The following is a 16,969-nucleotide window of genomic DNA, read 5'->3' as shown; positions in this document are numbered from 1 at the left end:
CCACCCGTCTGAAGACACGACAGTGGAATAATCGGTAAGACCTCGTCTCCCATTCAAGTCGAACCGGTGCCACCCGTATTCGCTCTTCACCTGGATGCCACATAAAATAATGAGAGTGGGAATCGAACCTGTGTTATAAGAAACATCAATTCTTTCTCCAACCAATCCACCAACCTGATGACTTTAGTGAAAAAAAAAAACATTCGCTAGATGTTTTCATGACAAAACAATTCAAAATTTGATGGGCCAAAAAGATGGCCGGCAAGCCTACAAAACCATCAACAATATCTATAAAAATAATTTTCATGGGGCAGAAATTTAATTTATACATCACTACTACCCCTCCTCGGTTCATTTATACCTGCCACCAATTAAATTAAATTTGAGACGAAAATAAAATGCGCAGGCCATATTATTTGGGCTGTATGAACCGAGTGAAAGTGAGAGAAATGCGTGTTTTTTTCAATTTTCTCAACTGCCCTTTTTATATTGAAAATGAGTTAAATGCTTGGTTGGTCCTTTTGGTTTGCAAAAAAATTGCAGAAATGTTGTGGTTTGGGGAAGAAGAAGAAGGGGGTGGGGTGAGAAGAAGAAGAAGGAGCTGAAATGATCAAATTACCTCATGGGCCAAGCACATGGGGTGTTTTAACAGAGATATTTAACTGATGTTAGGGCTAGGGACCAAGTGAGTTCATTTTTGACAAGTTTTGGTACCACGCGTGTAATTATTAAACCACTAGTACCAAGTCTGCAATTTTTGCAAACCACAGGGACCAACCAAGCATTTAACTCATTAAAAATCTTCCTTCTCTGTGCTTAGTATGTTAAGCTCATCTATACAATAACGTTACTTATATGTCTATACGTATATAATTTGATTTATATATTTATAACAACAATATTCTAAATATATAACAATTCAAATACTCAAAATCAGCATGCATGTCAAAAACAGTATGCATGAGTTGTATATTCATTTCGATAAAATTTCAAGTGACTCGACACTACATCGTCAAACAACCAACCAATGTCTTAAATATTAACTTTCATCATTATAAATCCTACGTATGAAACCTAGCCTCTTCACATTCATTCTACCCAACACAACTATGAAGTTGCCTTTTGGCTACTTTGAGCTCATTCTCGCACTTATATGCTACTTCTCTTTCTTTTTCTACCGGCAACGGCACGCCGCACTGTACGACTGGCCGTTGCTCGGAATGCTTCCGGCCTTCACTCGTGGGGCCGGAAAAGTCCACGAACGCTGCACGGAGATTTTCCGTCAGACTGGTGGCACTTTCTTGTTCAAGGGCCCGTGGTTCGTCCACATGGACATGTTGGCCACCGTTAATCCGTACGATGTCCACCACATCATGAGCTCGAACTTCTTAAATTTCCCGAAAGGCAACGAGTTTCGGGAAATTTTCGAAGTTCTTGGAGACGGGATTTTCAACTCGGATAACGAGTTGTGGCGTAGTCATCGAAAGGTGACTAATGCTTTGATTAACAATCAAAAGTTTTTCCGGTTTTTGGCTCGGATGAACACCGAAAAACTTACTAACGGTTTGGTTCCGGTTCTTAACAATGTCGCCTCGAGAGGGGTGGTAGTGGATATGCAAGATGTGTTTCAAAGGCTTACGTTCGACACGACGTGTATGTTCGTTACCGGATATGACCCAGGGTGTTTATCGGTCGATTTCAAAGATGTCCCATTTTCTCGAGCCATGGATGAAGCCGAAGAAGCGATTTTCGTGCGACATGTCTTGCCGAAAGGCGTGTGGAAGCTGCAAAGGTGGCTAGGTGTTGGGAAAGAGAAGAAACTGAAAAAGGCATGGGAGACTTTAGATGATGTTATATACGGTCTCATTGCGCGAAAACGCAGAGATTTGAGTGACGGGGTCATGTCGAAAAACGAAGCAATGGGTGTCGACATCCTGACTTCTTTATTGACGGAGAAACAAACATATAGTGATGGGTTCAAACAAGACGATAAGTTCTTGAGAGATGCGATCTTGAATATAATGATCGCTGGGCGGGACACAACGAGCTCTTCACTAACATGGTTTCTCTGGCTCGTTATGTCCCACCCTGACGTCGAGAGAAAGATTAGAGACGAAATAAACACGATTATTCCAGAGTATGAACTTGGAAAACCTCGAATTTTCGAAGCCGAAGAAACCAACAAACTTATTTACATGCATGCCGCATTTTGTGAAGCGTTAAGGCTCTACCCGCCGGTTCCGTTCCAGCATAAGGGTCCGGTAAAACCGGATGTACTTCCAAGCGGCTATCGTGTTGATCCTAATACGAAGGTAACATTAAACCAGATTTAGAGTTTCGGGTTTAGGGTTATATCAGATAATGATTTTAGTTTGTAACAAACTAATACACAGGGCCGGCTCTTGGGCCGGCCAACCCGTGCCGTTGCTCGAGGTCCAAATTTTTAAAGTGCCCGAAAGGTTTTTAAAAGTTTTTATAAATATATTATATTATATATTTAGTATATGCATTCATTTATTATAAATAAAAATATTGGTGGTGGAGTGGGAAAAACTATCTTAACATTATGTAGAGGTCTCAAGTTCTAAGTTTGGCTCCACCGCCAAGGTCTTATTTTTTATTTAATTCATTACCCCCCTTATCACAATTTTGAGCCCAGTTTTTTATTTCGCCCGGGGCCTAAATTATTTTGAGAATTCTCAGAGACGGCTCTGCTAATATATAATGATCTTCTTGCCATTAATATCCAGATTATGTTTTCGTTATACGCGATGGGACGAATGGAGACGATATGGGGTGATGATAGCGTGGAATTCAAGCCAGAGCGATGGATTACCGAGAACCACACCATAAGGCACGAACCATCGTATAAGTTCTTGTCGTTCAATGCGGGCCCTCGGACATGCATAGGGAAACAAGTAGCCTTCAATCAAATGAAGGCTGTAGGTGCAACCATTTTACACAATTACAATTTTAAAATGGTTAAAGGTCATGTTGTGGCTCCTAATGTTTCGATCATTCTCTACATGAAACATGGCTTGAAGGTTAAAGTTGCACCAAGATGGACTTGACTTGGCTTGGAAGTTGGAAATCATCAAGTTTTATTGTTTTAAATAAAAATAAGCATAGCATCGCTTTTTGTTTGTAAAAATAACATAAAGGAAAAATCAGGGTTTGTTTTCATTTTGAACAAAAAATGAAGATAAAAATAACACAAAGGAAAAAATGAAGATAAATGTTTTCATTTTTGTTTGTAAAAATAACATATTTTTAGTTTTTTTTTCTTTTTTTCTTTTTGTTTTATATCTCCCGTTGTATTAATATTAACCATGAACAAAAATGAAGACAAAAATAACACAAAGGAAAAAATGAAGATAAATGTTTTCATTTTTGTTTGTAAAAATAACATATTTTTAGTTTTTTTTTTCTTTTTTTATTTTTGTTTTATATCTCCCGATGTATTAATATTAACCATGAATAACGACACAGTCGCGAAGCGTGATGTATAATACTAGTTTACTAGGTTAGAACCCCGTGTATTACACGGGCTGAATAAATATAATTTTATATACTAAGTAATAAAAAAGTTACATCTTTAAAAATCCGTACATTGCAAGATTGAATAACCACGTGTATTACATGACTTAAATACGAATAATGTAATCAACTAACACACACAATTATCAATATATGTTTTTAGAAAAAAAAAATGAACTTTGATGTAACATTTTACTTTGTTTTTTATTTATTATTAAGTTAAATTAGATGCTTGTGTATTACATAAGTTATAACATTTTACTTTATTTATTTTTTTATTAATAGGTTAGAAACTTGTGTGTTATACGTGGTTGAATCAATGTAATATTAAATAGTTATTAATAAGCAAAAAAATAAAAGACAGATTTAAGAAAAAAAATATTAAATATATAAGAGACAACCAAAAAAAAAAAGAAATAAAATAATTATAGAGCAATAATCATTGAAATTATTATTAATAAATAACCCGTTATATTAATCAATATATTGATTGACAAAACGATCCATTTGTATTAATTATATAGATAGATTATTCAGATGTTTCTTAGTTAAAAGAACATACAAAAGTATGTAGGAATAATATATGTCATGTAAATAAGTGAGGTTGAGAGGGTTAAAAAAAATTACATAGTTAGTCCAAATGTTACAAAATGAAAAGTTAATACCCTAGAAGGTGATTTTAAACTATTAGTACCTATATAATGAATATTTTTAATTATAAAAATAAGTATTTATAATTAAGTAGGAGATAATTAAGGAGGAGATAATGAATATATTTAATTATATTAAAATATGTATTTATAATTAAGTAGAAGATAATTAAGGAGGGAAAAGAGGCGGGAAAACAAAAAAATAGATAGTTCAATGAATGACACGTGTCCACTATTGGTTTACTATTAGTACCTATATAATGAATATTTTTAATTATAAAAATAAGTATTTATAATTAAGTAGGAGATAATTAAGGAGGAGATAATGAATATATTTAATTATATTAAAATATGTATTTATAATTAAGTAGAAGATAATTAAGGAGGGAAAAGAGGCGGGAAAACAAAAAAATAGATAGTTCAATGAATGACACGTGTCCACTATTGGTTTACTTTATTATATGTATAGATTAACATTACTATTACTAGTGTTGAACCGGGTGAATTTATTTTCAAACATAAAATATGTATGATTCTTGTATAGCTTGTTTTGTCTAAGAGTCATTCAATTAAATGACTAATAAGCCTAACATTTCTTACTCTTGTGTTATCTTATCCCGTCCGGGTCATGACCCTCCATACAGGCGTCATGTCACACTAAATATAATAGCCGTGCTTTGTGTGTAGTGCAAATATGCCCCGCTCCACATAGCCTGATTGCATCGACGAAAAGCATAGGGTCCACCCACATATCCATCCACCCTTTTAGACTCAAGCTCATTACCAATCTCATGCCTCATTTTAACGCCTCTATGGCGTCCCTTCAGACGTTGTTTAAACTTTAAACACCCCTACATGATGTTGTTAGTTGGGCGTCAGCCCACCACACTTAGCCTTATACACACGAAACGTCCAAATATAATACCATTCTTACTGTGTTATAAATTGTGTTATAAGTTCAGATAAAAACGCAGTTGCCAGAATCCAAATTAACATTGTGTTATAAGTTTGGATTTTAACACAATGTATAGAAACCCTAGTAAAAACGTAATGACCAAACTCAGTTAAAAGACACAATGGCATGAACCTTTAACTCAATGCAAAGAAAACCCAGTAAAATTGATATTTATTTTATTTTTTATATAGCAGTATTATACTCATATTAAAGATAAAAAAACGTTTGTTATTATGATGAATATTTTTTTAAAATGTAGTATGAAAAAATTATGGACGTTTTAAATTGATGGGAGAATTGACATGTGAAGAAATAAAATCAGTAAATGTATGATTTCTTTTATACCCTTCCACTATTTTCTTTTCCCTACAACTAATCTCAACCATGCAAATATAAGATTAATTGACTAAAACAGCTCTTACCCTTTTTATTTCTTTTGTCCTTTGTATTTAATCCTAATCCTACATATACTTTATTTCAATTAGTCAATTTCCATACTATAAATTAACAACATATATTGGCTTCATGATGTTGTACCCTATGTTTAGGGGGGGGGGGGGTATTTCAAAAAAAAAAAAAGAGTTTTCACTTTTCACTTCTAACCCAAAGCATTCGATCATTGCAATTTAACCCCTTTGGTTTTTGGATTATTGGATTTTAATAATTCTAAGTTTCACCTGTTGGCCGAAAATAATCCCAGCTTTAAAAATTCTCTCCAACGACCCAACGTGTAAAAGTTTGGCCCCCATTGATCCTTTTCAAACATATAAGAATTTGACATCCTAAATAGATTCAAATGCACATGCAGACTCCCTTAATTGATTTAGGTGCACCTATGTTAGAAAATGATCAATGAGGGCCAAATTCTTACAAGTTTGGATCGTTGGAGGAAATTTTTAAAGTTGAGATCGGCCAATAGGTGAAAGTTAGGATTATTAAAATCCAATAATCATTGTTTTTTTAACTTTTAACACAAACTTTTAATCTTTTGCAATTTAAGCCCAACACTTTTTTACTTTCAACTTTGGCCCCATATCTTTCACAAGTTTTTTGTTTTGCGTTCGTTCAAAATTTTGCGTGTTAATACGCCGCAACGTGCGTGTGGGGTTCAAAGTTTTTTCGTTCATCTTTTCCCGTTTGACAAGTTCGTCGCAACGTGCGCGTCTTAGATTGACTTAGTTATTTTTCTATTTTTAACGTTTTAGCCTAAATTTTTTGTATTGACATGCCGCAATGGGTGTGCGTGGTTCAACGATTTTACATCTGCTTTTCATTCTGTTTTATTTTTTATTTTTCTATTTATTTTGTTTTTATGATTTTTTTTCGGTGTTAGTCGCTGACAGTGATATGACATTGGTGCTACTTTGCATGGTTTTACGCCCCGCCCTAATGCAGAGTCCTTAATACTAGTTAATCTTAAAATACTTAGCTCCATTTTCACACAAACAAATGAAACACTTCGTATTAACTTGCTTGAAGAGAAAATAAAGAGAGACGATACATAAAAGACAAAAACATGAAAGCAATTAATTTGGTTACATTATACAATGACAATAATATATTTATTTAATTATTTAATTTTCGAAGACGAAGAAAAACAAGGATAGATTATTTAAGGGTTATTGGATTTTAATAATTTTAAGTTTCATATGTTGGTCGATAATAATCCTAGCTTTAAAAATTCCCTCTAACGCTTTCAACTTGTAAGAATTTAGCCCCATGGATCGTTTTCTAACTACAGTGCACTTGAATCTATTAGGGAGGCTACAGATGCACTTGAATCTATTGAGGAGATCAAATTCTTACATGTTAGAAAATGATCGATGGGGGACAAATTCTTACAAGTTGGGATCGTTAGAGAGAATTTTTAAAGTTGAAATTATTATCGGTCAACAGGTGAAACTTAGCATTATTAAAATCCAATAACCTATTATTTAAAAACTCCATTATCACCAACCGGACACTATAGTCCAAATTTTTCGTTGCCAGCAAGAAGATATATTCGATATACGATCGCTTTGTAATCCGTTGCGGACACTAAAAATAAATTTTGGATATGATTCTCACCCATATTTTTTGGGTGTTTGTCAAAGTCTCAGTGGGAACACTTTTCCGATAGGTTTTCTCTTGGTAATACTAATCCGTCTTTCTCACTTTACGTAGACCTCATGTATGATGACTTTCTTGTATCTATGCCTACATGTTATTTGCTGATAATATATCTGACTACTGCTACGCTATATACTTATCTCTCTTTTGTCTATTTAGCTGTTGGTTGTTTTGAAGTCGGGGGTCTCTCAGGAAGCAACCTCTCTATTCTGAGGATAGAGGCAAGGTTTGCCTACATCCCACCTCCCCTAGACCCTACTAATAGTTCAGCTATTTGTGGAATTTACTAGGTATGGTTGTTGTTGTTGTTTTTGTGTCGTGCAAAAGTTTTATGGGTGTGGGTATTTATGTCCATTTATGTGTGCAAATTTATGCCACTCGTATCTGCAATTTGTAAATGGTGGGGTAAACGCACATAATCGCAACTAATTACAAACATGACACAAATACGCACCCGTTCAATATAATTCAAGTCATAGATACATGATCATAACACCATAAAGATATCGTGTCGTGACATTCTCTTAATTCGATACCAAGGTCCTCGTAAGGTGAAGACCAACTAGGCAAAAACTCATCCGGTTGAAGCTCATCAGTTTGAAGCTTTTAACAAGCTTCACCTTTAACCAAAACAAAAAGAAAAAAAAAAAAGCCCTCATGCTGAAGTTTATGATGGAGATGATGATGCATGTCCTAAATGGCCCGATAAGTAAAGTTTTGGGCCTCAACTGGCCCACACGAGGAAAGCCCATTTGCGGGTGTGCATGGGCCTCCGCTACATTTATTTGATGCCATGGTAGCTTTTGTATATGTATATCCTCAACATGTTTATCATGTGTTAGATTACTGACTTTATGTCGGAAGGTGTGCCAAGTCCTCCGCCTCCATGTCACCTTCTAACGGTTTATTTGTAGGTTGTAGCTTGGATCTAGGGTCAGGAACAGCTCGGGAACCCTAGTCATCCCGACACGAAAACCTGACCCATATTCAAATGTAGCATGAAACCTGAGTGCGGACCCAGGATTTTTTTCCTAGGAGTGCGGAAATTTTTTAAAGATTTTAAAACCCCTAGCTATATAAAAAAATTGGTTCATAGCGGGTCGGATCGGGTCATGTCAAACAAGTAAACACAAAGAAACAAAGTTTCATAGCGGGTCGAATCAGATCGGGTCGGGTTCATTTCAATTTTCAAACAATGAAACCCTAGTTCCTAACTTCCTATCACATTAACAAACAAAAAGGCATCAACATTCAAATCATCCCTACTTCATTTCTCTTAACCATTAAATAAAAGAACAAAAAAAACTTATCTAAAACTAGTAATTGGAATGGGGCTTGAATGGGTATTAAGTTATTGGGCTTGATGAATTGAATTTAAGTTTTATTAAAGGGGTTAGTGGGCTAACTTACTTACATAATTTGATCGGGTTTCAATCTGTGTTCACAATTTTTTTATATAAATTCCTAACATTTTTTTCTAAGGGGTGCGGACGAAAATTTTCAAGGGGTGCGGTCGGGATTTTTCACGAAAAATACCACTAAATTTTTTTTTTCAAGGGGTGCGGCCACCCACCCACCCACCCTATAAAGTAGGTCCGCCCATGAATTTACCTGACCCCCAATCTTTTCTTTTCACAAATGATGTGTGTGTTTCTTTACACAAGTGATGACAATTATTACAACTATGAATAGCAGGAAGATGAATATAAGATAATTGAGTTGTTTGAAAATAGTAAATTAGACAGGCCACCACAGGTTTAAGCACCAAAAAAACACCATGACCAGCCATCCATAATCTAATTCCTATATCTGAAATATGTACAAATCAATATCTCTTCTTCAGTTCCACCTTTTTGAATTTTTCAGTCCCTTCGATTTCTGTTTCGCCTGCTGAAATGCCTGCATCTTTTGCTTCTTCCGAGCTTCTCTTTCCGCCTTTATACATACATGTCAACAAACATTTTTAGTGTCAACTAAAAACCAAAAAGGAAACATACAAAATGTGGCGATTTCAACCTCTTTATACTGTGTCTGATGCAGTCGTGTTAAATTTTATTTATAACAGATCAAACGAGACAAATGTAAAAACTAGTTTAAATAAAATGGACAAAAGGTGGTCTAAAGTGTATTCAAATGTCTTAATTTTTTGACTTTTTTTCTAAATTATATCGAGGATAAAGAAATACCTTCGACATCTTGGATTTGGCTTTTGCTTTAGGGGACTTGTCCTCTAGCTCCGCTTCTCTCTCAAGCGCCTTTTCTCTTGCGTCAAGGTTCTTCTCGAGATAGTACTATTAAAATGACGAATCAATGTACCATGATTAGATATCCAGAATCCACTTACATAACAATGAAAGGAAACCTTTTGCAGGGATGGCATCGATGTAATAATCTTAGCTTAAAAGGGTCATGTACTTCTAGGTCAAAATTGGTCAAAATTAGGGTTTGTAGGAGATTGATAAGCAAAAACAACCAAAGGGATGAAGAAATTATCAAAGGTTTGCTTGATAAAAAGGTTGATATGTAAAACCGATGAGAGACGCAACTTCTGATTGTAAATATGCTTAGACACGACATAATTATTATTATTTATTTAAATACTAGGTTAGAACCCCGTGTATTACACAGGTTAAATAAATGTACTTTTACATATTAAATAATAAAAAGTTATATTTTTATGAGGCCTGTGGGTTCAATAAATGTAATTTTATATATCAAATAATAAAAAAAGTTCTATCTTTAAAAACCATGTGTATTACACAGATTAATTAAATATAATTTTGTATACTAAATACTAAAAACGTCGTACCGTGTATAACCGGGTTGAATAAATCTACCAAAAAAAAATTACATCCTTAAAAACCCCGTATGTTACACGTGTTGAATAGATCTAAAAAAGAGTTATATCTTTAAAAACCATGTGTATTACACATTTTAAATAAATGTAATTTTGTATATTGAATACTAAAAACGTCGTATCTTTAAAAGACTCGTGTATAGTCGGGTTGAAAATCTACCAAATAATAAAAAAATTATATCCTTTAAAACTCCGTGTATTACACGTGTTGAATAAATCTAATTTTACATAGCAAATGATAAAAAGTTATATATCTCATAAACCTTCGTGTATTACACGGGTTATATAAATGTAACTTTGTATAGTAAATAATAAAAAAAAAGTTATATTTTTTCAAAACCCCGCATTTTACACGAGTTAAATAAATATAATTTTGTATACCAAATACTAAAAAAAAGTTACATTTTTAATAAATTAGGATAACATTTAATATTAATTCATTATTTATATATTTAATATAAGATAAGTAGGAAAGAGAGGTATTTGTTTTAAAAATATATTAAATTAACAATTTAGATTTGAGGATAATATTTTATTAAATTATGATAAGATTTAATATTAACTTATAATTTATTTATTTAGTGGGTTATTGGATTTTATCACCTCCAACTATTGGTTACTGGCCGCTGCCACCCTCAACTATCACTTTGACGCCTGTCACCCCCAACTTAACACTTAGTGTGTTTTGTCACCACGTCGTTAACTGATAACTAACTTCTGATCATGTTATTATACTTTTGGGGGTGTCATAGGGATCTTAGAAAGGTTTTGGGGATCTTTGGACACCCCAAAAAGTATTGTAACAGGATCAAAAGTTAATGATCAGTTAACGACATGATGACAGAACACACTAAGTGTTAAGTTGGGGGTGGCGGACGTCAAAGTGATAGTTGGGAGTGGCAGCGGCCAATAACCAATAGTTAGGGGTGATAAAATCCAATACCCCTTATTTAGTTAATATAAGATAAGTATAAATTTGAGGATACCTTCAATGAATGACATGTGTCCAAAAGTTGGTTTCTTTTATTATAGTAGTTAGATTAGATTTTATTACACGATTAATAATAATTATTTGTTAGATAAAAATCTCTTGCAGGCTAAAATTGATTATATGGTTAAAGGAGAAACGTTTAAAAAACGAGAAGTGGTGTCTAGCCAGAAAATCCTATTTGTACCAATAATTTAGTATTATCTAATTTCTTATTACATATAGAAGATTAAATTAGTAAACATTTTTCTGGAATAAGATTTTCAAATAAATTGTTTTGTTTTGTTTGGTACCAACACCTAAAACCACATGCAAAACCCTTTGGAACCAGGAGCAACAACACATACAAATCTGATCTGACTAAACGATTCACCAAAGATGATTACTAATTACTATTATACCCCACAAAGACGTTTGCAGCAATCATGAACGCGAAATAATGTTCATCAAAATAAACTGGTAAAGTGGATGAACTTACGTCGTAGTCGCCATTATAGTCTTCCAAATTTCCATCTTTTACTTCTAAAACTCTGTTCACTATTTGTTTTATGAAGTATCGGTCATGAGATACCGTAATGACAGTTCCCTCGTACTCAGAAATCGCTTCCTAATAAAGAAACAGAATCATTCCACAAAGATATGTAGTTTGTCAACAACGCATTTAGACATCCACAATTTTGTAAAAAACTGCATAGTTGTTAAAAGCCATCGCCTCTTGCGCCTAGGCCCATTTTTCAGGCGAGGCGAGTCAGTTGCGCTTTAAGTCAAAGAAATTGCGCTTTAATTCTCCAGGTGATGGTTTAGGCGCACATTCCGGCGAGATTCCTAGATTCCGGAGAGTTTCCGGCCAAATTCTCTAAATTCCGACAAGATTCTAGCCAGATTTCTTCTTTTATCTAAAGAAGACTACTTTTCTATACTAATACGCTAATATTTTAAAACTTTTTGTACTAAATAGATGATATAAAGTGTTATATAATAGATTTTGGTTATTTTATTTAAAGAATAGTATTCTTTTTCTAATACATAATATATTTTAATTTTTTTTCATTATGTGCTTTATTTTTCTCAGACCCTCGCTTTTTTTGCGCTTTGCGCCTAGGCCGTAGGCAAGACCTATGCGCCTTGAGTGCGCCTAGCGCCTTTAATAACTATGAAAAACTGCTCATTATTGCTTTGAGTTTGTTTGACTCAATTACTCATAAAAAAGCTTATACAAAAGAATATGTTAATGAAACGAAAAACGAACCTCGAGCATTTCTTTTGAAGGTATATCCAAGTGATTAGTCGGCTCATCCAACACCAGTAAGGTGGAAGGCGTAACCATGAACTTACAAAACGCAAGCCGGGCCTGTAATACAAGCAAGTTTAGTTTATATTTTACGCCAAAATATGAAGTATTATAAAAAAAAATCTGTTCAACAATATGTCAATGCAGAAAAAGACAACAGTGCCCAATTGGAAACACGATGTAGAAATATAATTTTAAAAGGAGTTGCGAGTATTTTAAAAAATCACCTTTTCACCACCACTCAATAGAGAGACTTTCCTGTCTAGCATATCAGCCTTAAAATTGCAACGTCCAAGGAGTCCCTTTATATCATCGATTCGCCAATCTTCTGCAACTTCGGCTACAGTATCAAGCACTGTTTTTTCTAGATCAAGAGCCTCCGCCTGAAATTAGGATCAACTAATTATCATTACTAGGATATCAGAATAAACGCATAACAAGAAAACGAGAAACGAGAAAATGAAAAATACACCATTTCTCCTGTCATTATAGAATTATTTTTCTCTTTTACCCATTCGAGATGACACCAATAATTTGCATTACCTGATTTTGCTCAAAGTAATTTGGTAGCACGTTATGTTCGCCAAGAATTACTTCTCCGTTATCTGGGCTTTGTAAGCCCATTATCAACTTGAGCAGAGTACTCTTTCCGCAACCGTTTGGCCCAATTATCGCAATTTTCTCACCCCTTCCAATTGATATGTTAGCTTTTTCAAAGAGAACCTGGATGGCCATGCCATATTATATTAACATAATAATAATAATAATAATAATAATAATAATAATAATAATAATAATAATAATACCGCATATATATATATAAAAGAAGCCGTCCTATGTTGCTAGCATGTTTTATTATTAGTTACCTTGTCCTCATAGCTAAATCCCAGATTTTTTATCGTCACGACTTCTTTCCCACTTCTTCCACGTTCCGGGAATCTAATCTTCATTTGTTTCCGAATAAATGGTTTCTCAACTTGTTCCTCCTCCTGAAGCTTTTCTAGCTTCTGTTCTCATATAATTACACAGGTGTAAAATAATTTGAAAAGAGGTTAGTAGCTTTACAATTTTATCAATCCCAACATTAACTAGTCACTTAAAAAAATAACTATAACAAAACAATATAAAATACTATTTTAGTGAGTTTGTCCTCATATCCTTACGTAAGAGAAAGATAATTATGTTTATATACTTAAATCAACTACTCACGTCTCCACTTAATCCCGCCCAAGTTGATGCATCAACTTCAACATAGAGGTGCAAACGAGCCAAGCGGCTCACGAGCTGCTCGAGAAAAAGCTCGAAACGAGCCGAGCCTTATCGAGCTCGAGCCTCACGTAGTCAGGCATGTCGAGCCTTATCGAGCTTTAGTGTAATATTAGTTTTTATTAATATTTAATAACATTTACCCAAGGTTTTTATTAATATGGGGTAAATGATTTACCCCATATTTGAGGTTGTTTAGTCTAGTAAACGAGCCAAGCCGCGCTTATTAAAACTTGTTTACGAGCAGAGTCCGAACCTAAAAATAAGCTTGTTTAGTAAACGGGCCCGAGCCCGAGCTTCACTTATCAAGCTCGCAAGCCAAAAAAAGTATGCCATTTATATTATTTTTATTTAATATATTAATTAATAGATAATAAATGAGCCGAGCCTGAACCGAGCTCGAGTTTGAGAAACTACTAACGAGCCGAGCTCAAGCTTTGAAAACAAAGCTCAAACCGAGCCAAGCTCGAGCTCTCATTAGTTAATCGAGCTCGAGCTCTCATTAGTTAATCGAGCTCGAGCTCTCATTAGTTAATCGAGCTCGAGCTCGAGCGTGGTCGAGGCTGTCGAACTCGGGTCGGCTATGCTCGGCTCATTTGCACCCCTATTTCAACATAATTAATCTTTTTAGAAGACTAATGTTAGTTAATCCTGCCAAGTTAATTAGCCAACTTCAACAATTATTTATAACATTGTTTAATAGTCCAGAATTAAAAAAGAAAACAGAAAAACCTTTTCAGCCGTAGAGGCGCGCCCAGAATTTGCTCCAGCACTTAACCTACTAATTAAGCCTCGTGTATGCTCGATTTCCTTCTGTTGCTTCTCCCATGCAGTAAACTGAGCTTCGATCCACGATGCCTTACCGATTATGTAGTCGGAATAGTTTCCAATGAATGTTCTAGAAACACCCATGTCAGTTTCCACTATCTTTGTGCATAATTGATCAAGAAAAGCTCTGTCATGAGATATGATCACCATTGGAACATCTTGCTTGTTAAGGTAACCTTCAAGCCACTCAATCGTGTCTAGATCAAGATGATTTGTAGGTTCATCCAGTAGTAACAAATCTGGATCCTGCAAGAGTTAACATACTCAATCACCCCCCATCCATACAAGATCATGCAGTAAATATAACAATAAAATGATTCTAATATGTTCTTCAAGTTAGTGAATTAATAGCATGAATTAACAACATCAACCAAATCTTTCTCTTAACTTCATCTAAAATCTCGAACTCATTTATACCCTATGTAGTGAATAGCTCGATATATCACCGATATATTAGTGATATATCGGTTATCGATACCCTGCCGAGATATGGGTGCAAAATATCGGTCAGAATATCGATACCAGGCCCATGGCTTTCTAGCCTAGTGGCATCTTGGTGGTGGGATAAGGCTTTGGGACCAATGGGTCCTGCGTTCGATTCCCACAAGGGGGTTTTTCCCATATTTATTGGGTTTCCTCCTGAATTGGTGTATAGGCATTATGCCTAGTGGAGATGAATATGATCGGGTGGTTCTGCTGGTGGCACGATGATACTCCAGTGATCCAAATTTGCCGTTCAAAAAAAAAAGAATATCGGTACTGATAATATCGGCAATATTGACCGATATTTCACCGATATATCACCAATTTTCCCGATATCAGTACCTTTCTTCTTAGTTCTACCATTCATTTTTCTTCTTATTGTTGCCATTAGTGTTTTAAGTCTTAATTGTTAGTTATTAGTGTTAAATGTTAGTGTTTTAAGTCTTAGTCGGTTCCTACTTGCTACAATTGTTAGTGTTTTGCAAGTTGCAAAAGGTTAATTTGTTAATGGTAGCAGAGTATATATAAATTGCTATATATATAAATTTAGCATGATATTAAAATTACCGATATCCAACCGCAATAACCGATATATCAAATATCGGTCCTTGACCGATATCCGATATTTTACCGCATTAACTACTTAGTTTATACCTGAAGCAATATCTTCCCAAGTGACATCCTCATCTGCCACCCACCGCTAAACGATGCAACAAGCCTATCCGCATCTTCAACCGAAAACCCAAGTTCCGGCATCAACTTACTAATCTTAACATCCACAACATCCAAATTCACCGCCTGCGCACGCCTCTGCAGCAAATCAAACTCATCCAAAAGCCTCCCCATCAACTCCAAATCCTCCACCGAACCTTCAATCGCCTTCTGCACCTTCTCCAACCGCTTCGCAACCTCCATCTCCTCCTTAAACGCATCCAAAAACTCCTCCTTAACCGTCCTACTCTCCGACACCTCAAACTCCTGACTCAAAAACGATATCCTCATATTCGGTTTCACCTTAATCACATTCCCGGAATCCGGTTCCTCCGCACCGGATATAATCCTTAACTGTGTGGTTTTACCAGCTCCATTCACACCTACTAACCCTACTTTCTCCCCCTTTTTCACCTCCCAACTTACATCTTTCAACACTGTAACACCTTTGTAGCTTTTACTAATGTTTTCTAACCTAACACCTGAAGATATTGTTGACGCACCGGAGTGCTTGTTGTTTGCTCGCCGGAAATCGACGGTTTCCGGCGAGGTGTTTGAGAATAGTGACTCTATATCGTCTGTATCATCTGTGTCTATACTAGTAGTGGTGGTTTGAGTGTCTATAGCAATGGCGTTTGTTACGTTTAACCTAATTGGATGATGTGTGTGAAGGTGTTTGTTAGGTTTGTTGATGCAGTTTGTTAGGGTTGTTGAAATTGGGCGGGTGAAGGGGCGGAAATAGGGTTTGCGGTGGTTGGTGAGGGTTGTGGTGGTGAGGAAAGTGGAGCGGAGGTTGGTGTGGCGGAGATTGGTGGTTATTTCCATTGGTGTTGCAGGGTGGGAGAAGTGTGGGTGGGTGTGGAGGAAGAAGAAGATGAAGGGGTTTTGTGGGAATTTTTTTTGTAACGGATTATTTGTGATTGTTATTTGCTTGTGTTATTAACCACAAATGGGATATTGAAATGAAGATGATAGATGGTGTGGGCTTCTAACGGTTGGACCTATGGTGGCCATTCGTATATATTTATTTTATTTATTTTGTTAACATAATTCTTTATTTAAAAATGATTTTGCACGTATAAGACTAAGTGTAGTGGGTTAACGCCCGACTGACAACAATATGTAGGGGTGTTTAAAGTTTAAACAACGTTTGAAGGGACGCCATAGGGGCGTTAAAAGGAGGCATGAGAGTGGCAATGAGCTTGGATATGTGGGTGGACCCTATGTTTTTCGCCAATGCAATCAGGCTATGTGGAGCGGGGCATATTTGCACTACACACAAAGCACGGCTATT

The 16,969-nt window shown here is 35.3% G+C and overlaps 2 protein-coding genes across 2 annotated transcripts; one reads left to right on the top strand and one right to left on the bottom strand.

Annotated features, from left to right (window-relative positions):
* The first annotated feature begins 1,105 nt into the window (after positions 1 to 1,105).
* On the top strand, positions 1,106 to 3,167 carry LOC110910705 (alkane hydroxylase MAH1). Its single transcript, XM_022155315.2, has 2 exons — positions 1,106 to 2,312; positions 2,751 to 3,167. The coding sequence occupies exons 1-2, from the start codon at positions 1,110 to 1,112 to the stop codon at positions 3,069 to 3,071; spliced, it is 1,524 nt and encodes a 507-aa protein (XP_022011007.1). The 5' UTR covers positions 1,106 to 1,109; the 3' UTR covers positions 3,072 to 3,167.
* Positions 3,168 to 8,918: 5,751 nt separating this feature from the next.
* On the bottom strand, positions 8,919 to 16,626 carry LOC110912755 (ABC transporter F family member 5). The gene is made up of 9 exons (XM_022157554.2): positions 15,619 to 16,626; positions 14,386 to 14,727; positions 13,254 to 13,394; positions 12,931 to 13,110; positions 12,615 to 12,770; positions 12,346 to 12,447; positions 11,575 to 11,703; positions 9,438 to 9,542; positions 8,919 to 9,186 (listed from the first exon to the last, which is right to left on the bottom strand). Exons 1-9 carry the CDS (start codon positions 16,498 to 16,500, stop codon positions 9,091 to 9,093), a joined length of 2,133 nt encoding a protein of 710 aa, XP_022013246.1. The 5' UTR covers positions 16,501 to 16,626; the 3' UTR covers positions 8,919 to 9,090.
* Positions 16,627 to 16,969: the final 343 nt, after the last annotated feature.

The sequence above is a fragment of the Helianthus annuus genome, chromosome 15 (genome assembly GCF_002127325.2).
Source record: "Helianthus annuus cultivar XRQ/B chromosome 15, HanXRQr2.0-SUNRISE, whole genome shotgun sequence".
NCBI classification, from domain to species: Eukaryota; Viridiplantae; Streptophyta; class Magnoliopsida; order Asterales; family Asteraceae; genus Helianthus; species Helianthus annuus.
The sequence above is the reverse complement of the archived record's forward strand: the minus strand, read 5'-3'. Positions and strand labels throughout refer to the sequence as shown.

What these genes read in the sequence shown, in the direction of transcription:
- LOC110910705 (XM_022155315.2), top strand. Translation starts at nt 1,110, where the DNA reads ATGAAGTTGCCTTTTGGCTACTTTGAGCTCATTCTCGCACTTATATGC. An exon ending in GTGTTGATCCTAATACGAAG is followed by an intron (nt 2,313 to 2,750) that starts GTAACATTAAAC and finishes ATTAATATCCAG; the next exon opens with ATTATGTTTTCGTTATACGC.
- LOC110912755 (XM_022157554.2), bottom strand. Translation starts at nt 16,500, where the DNA reads ATGGAAATAACCACCAATCTCCGCCACACCAACCTCCGCTCCACTTTC. An exon ending in GATTTAGCTATGAGGACAAG is followed by an intron (nt 13,111 to 13,253) that starts GTAACTAATAAT and finishes ATGGCCATCCAG; the next exon opens with GTTCTCTTTGAAAAAGCTAA. An exon ending in TATTGAGTGGTGGTGAAAAG is followed by an intron (nt 12,448 to 12,614) that starts GTGATTTTTTAA and finishes CTTGTATTACAG; the next exon opens with GCCCGGCTTGCGTTTTGTAA.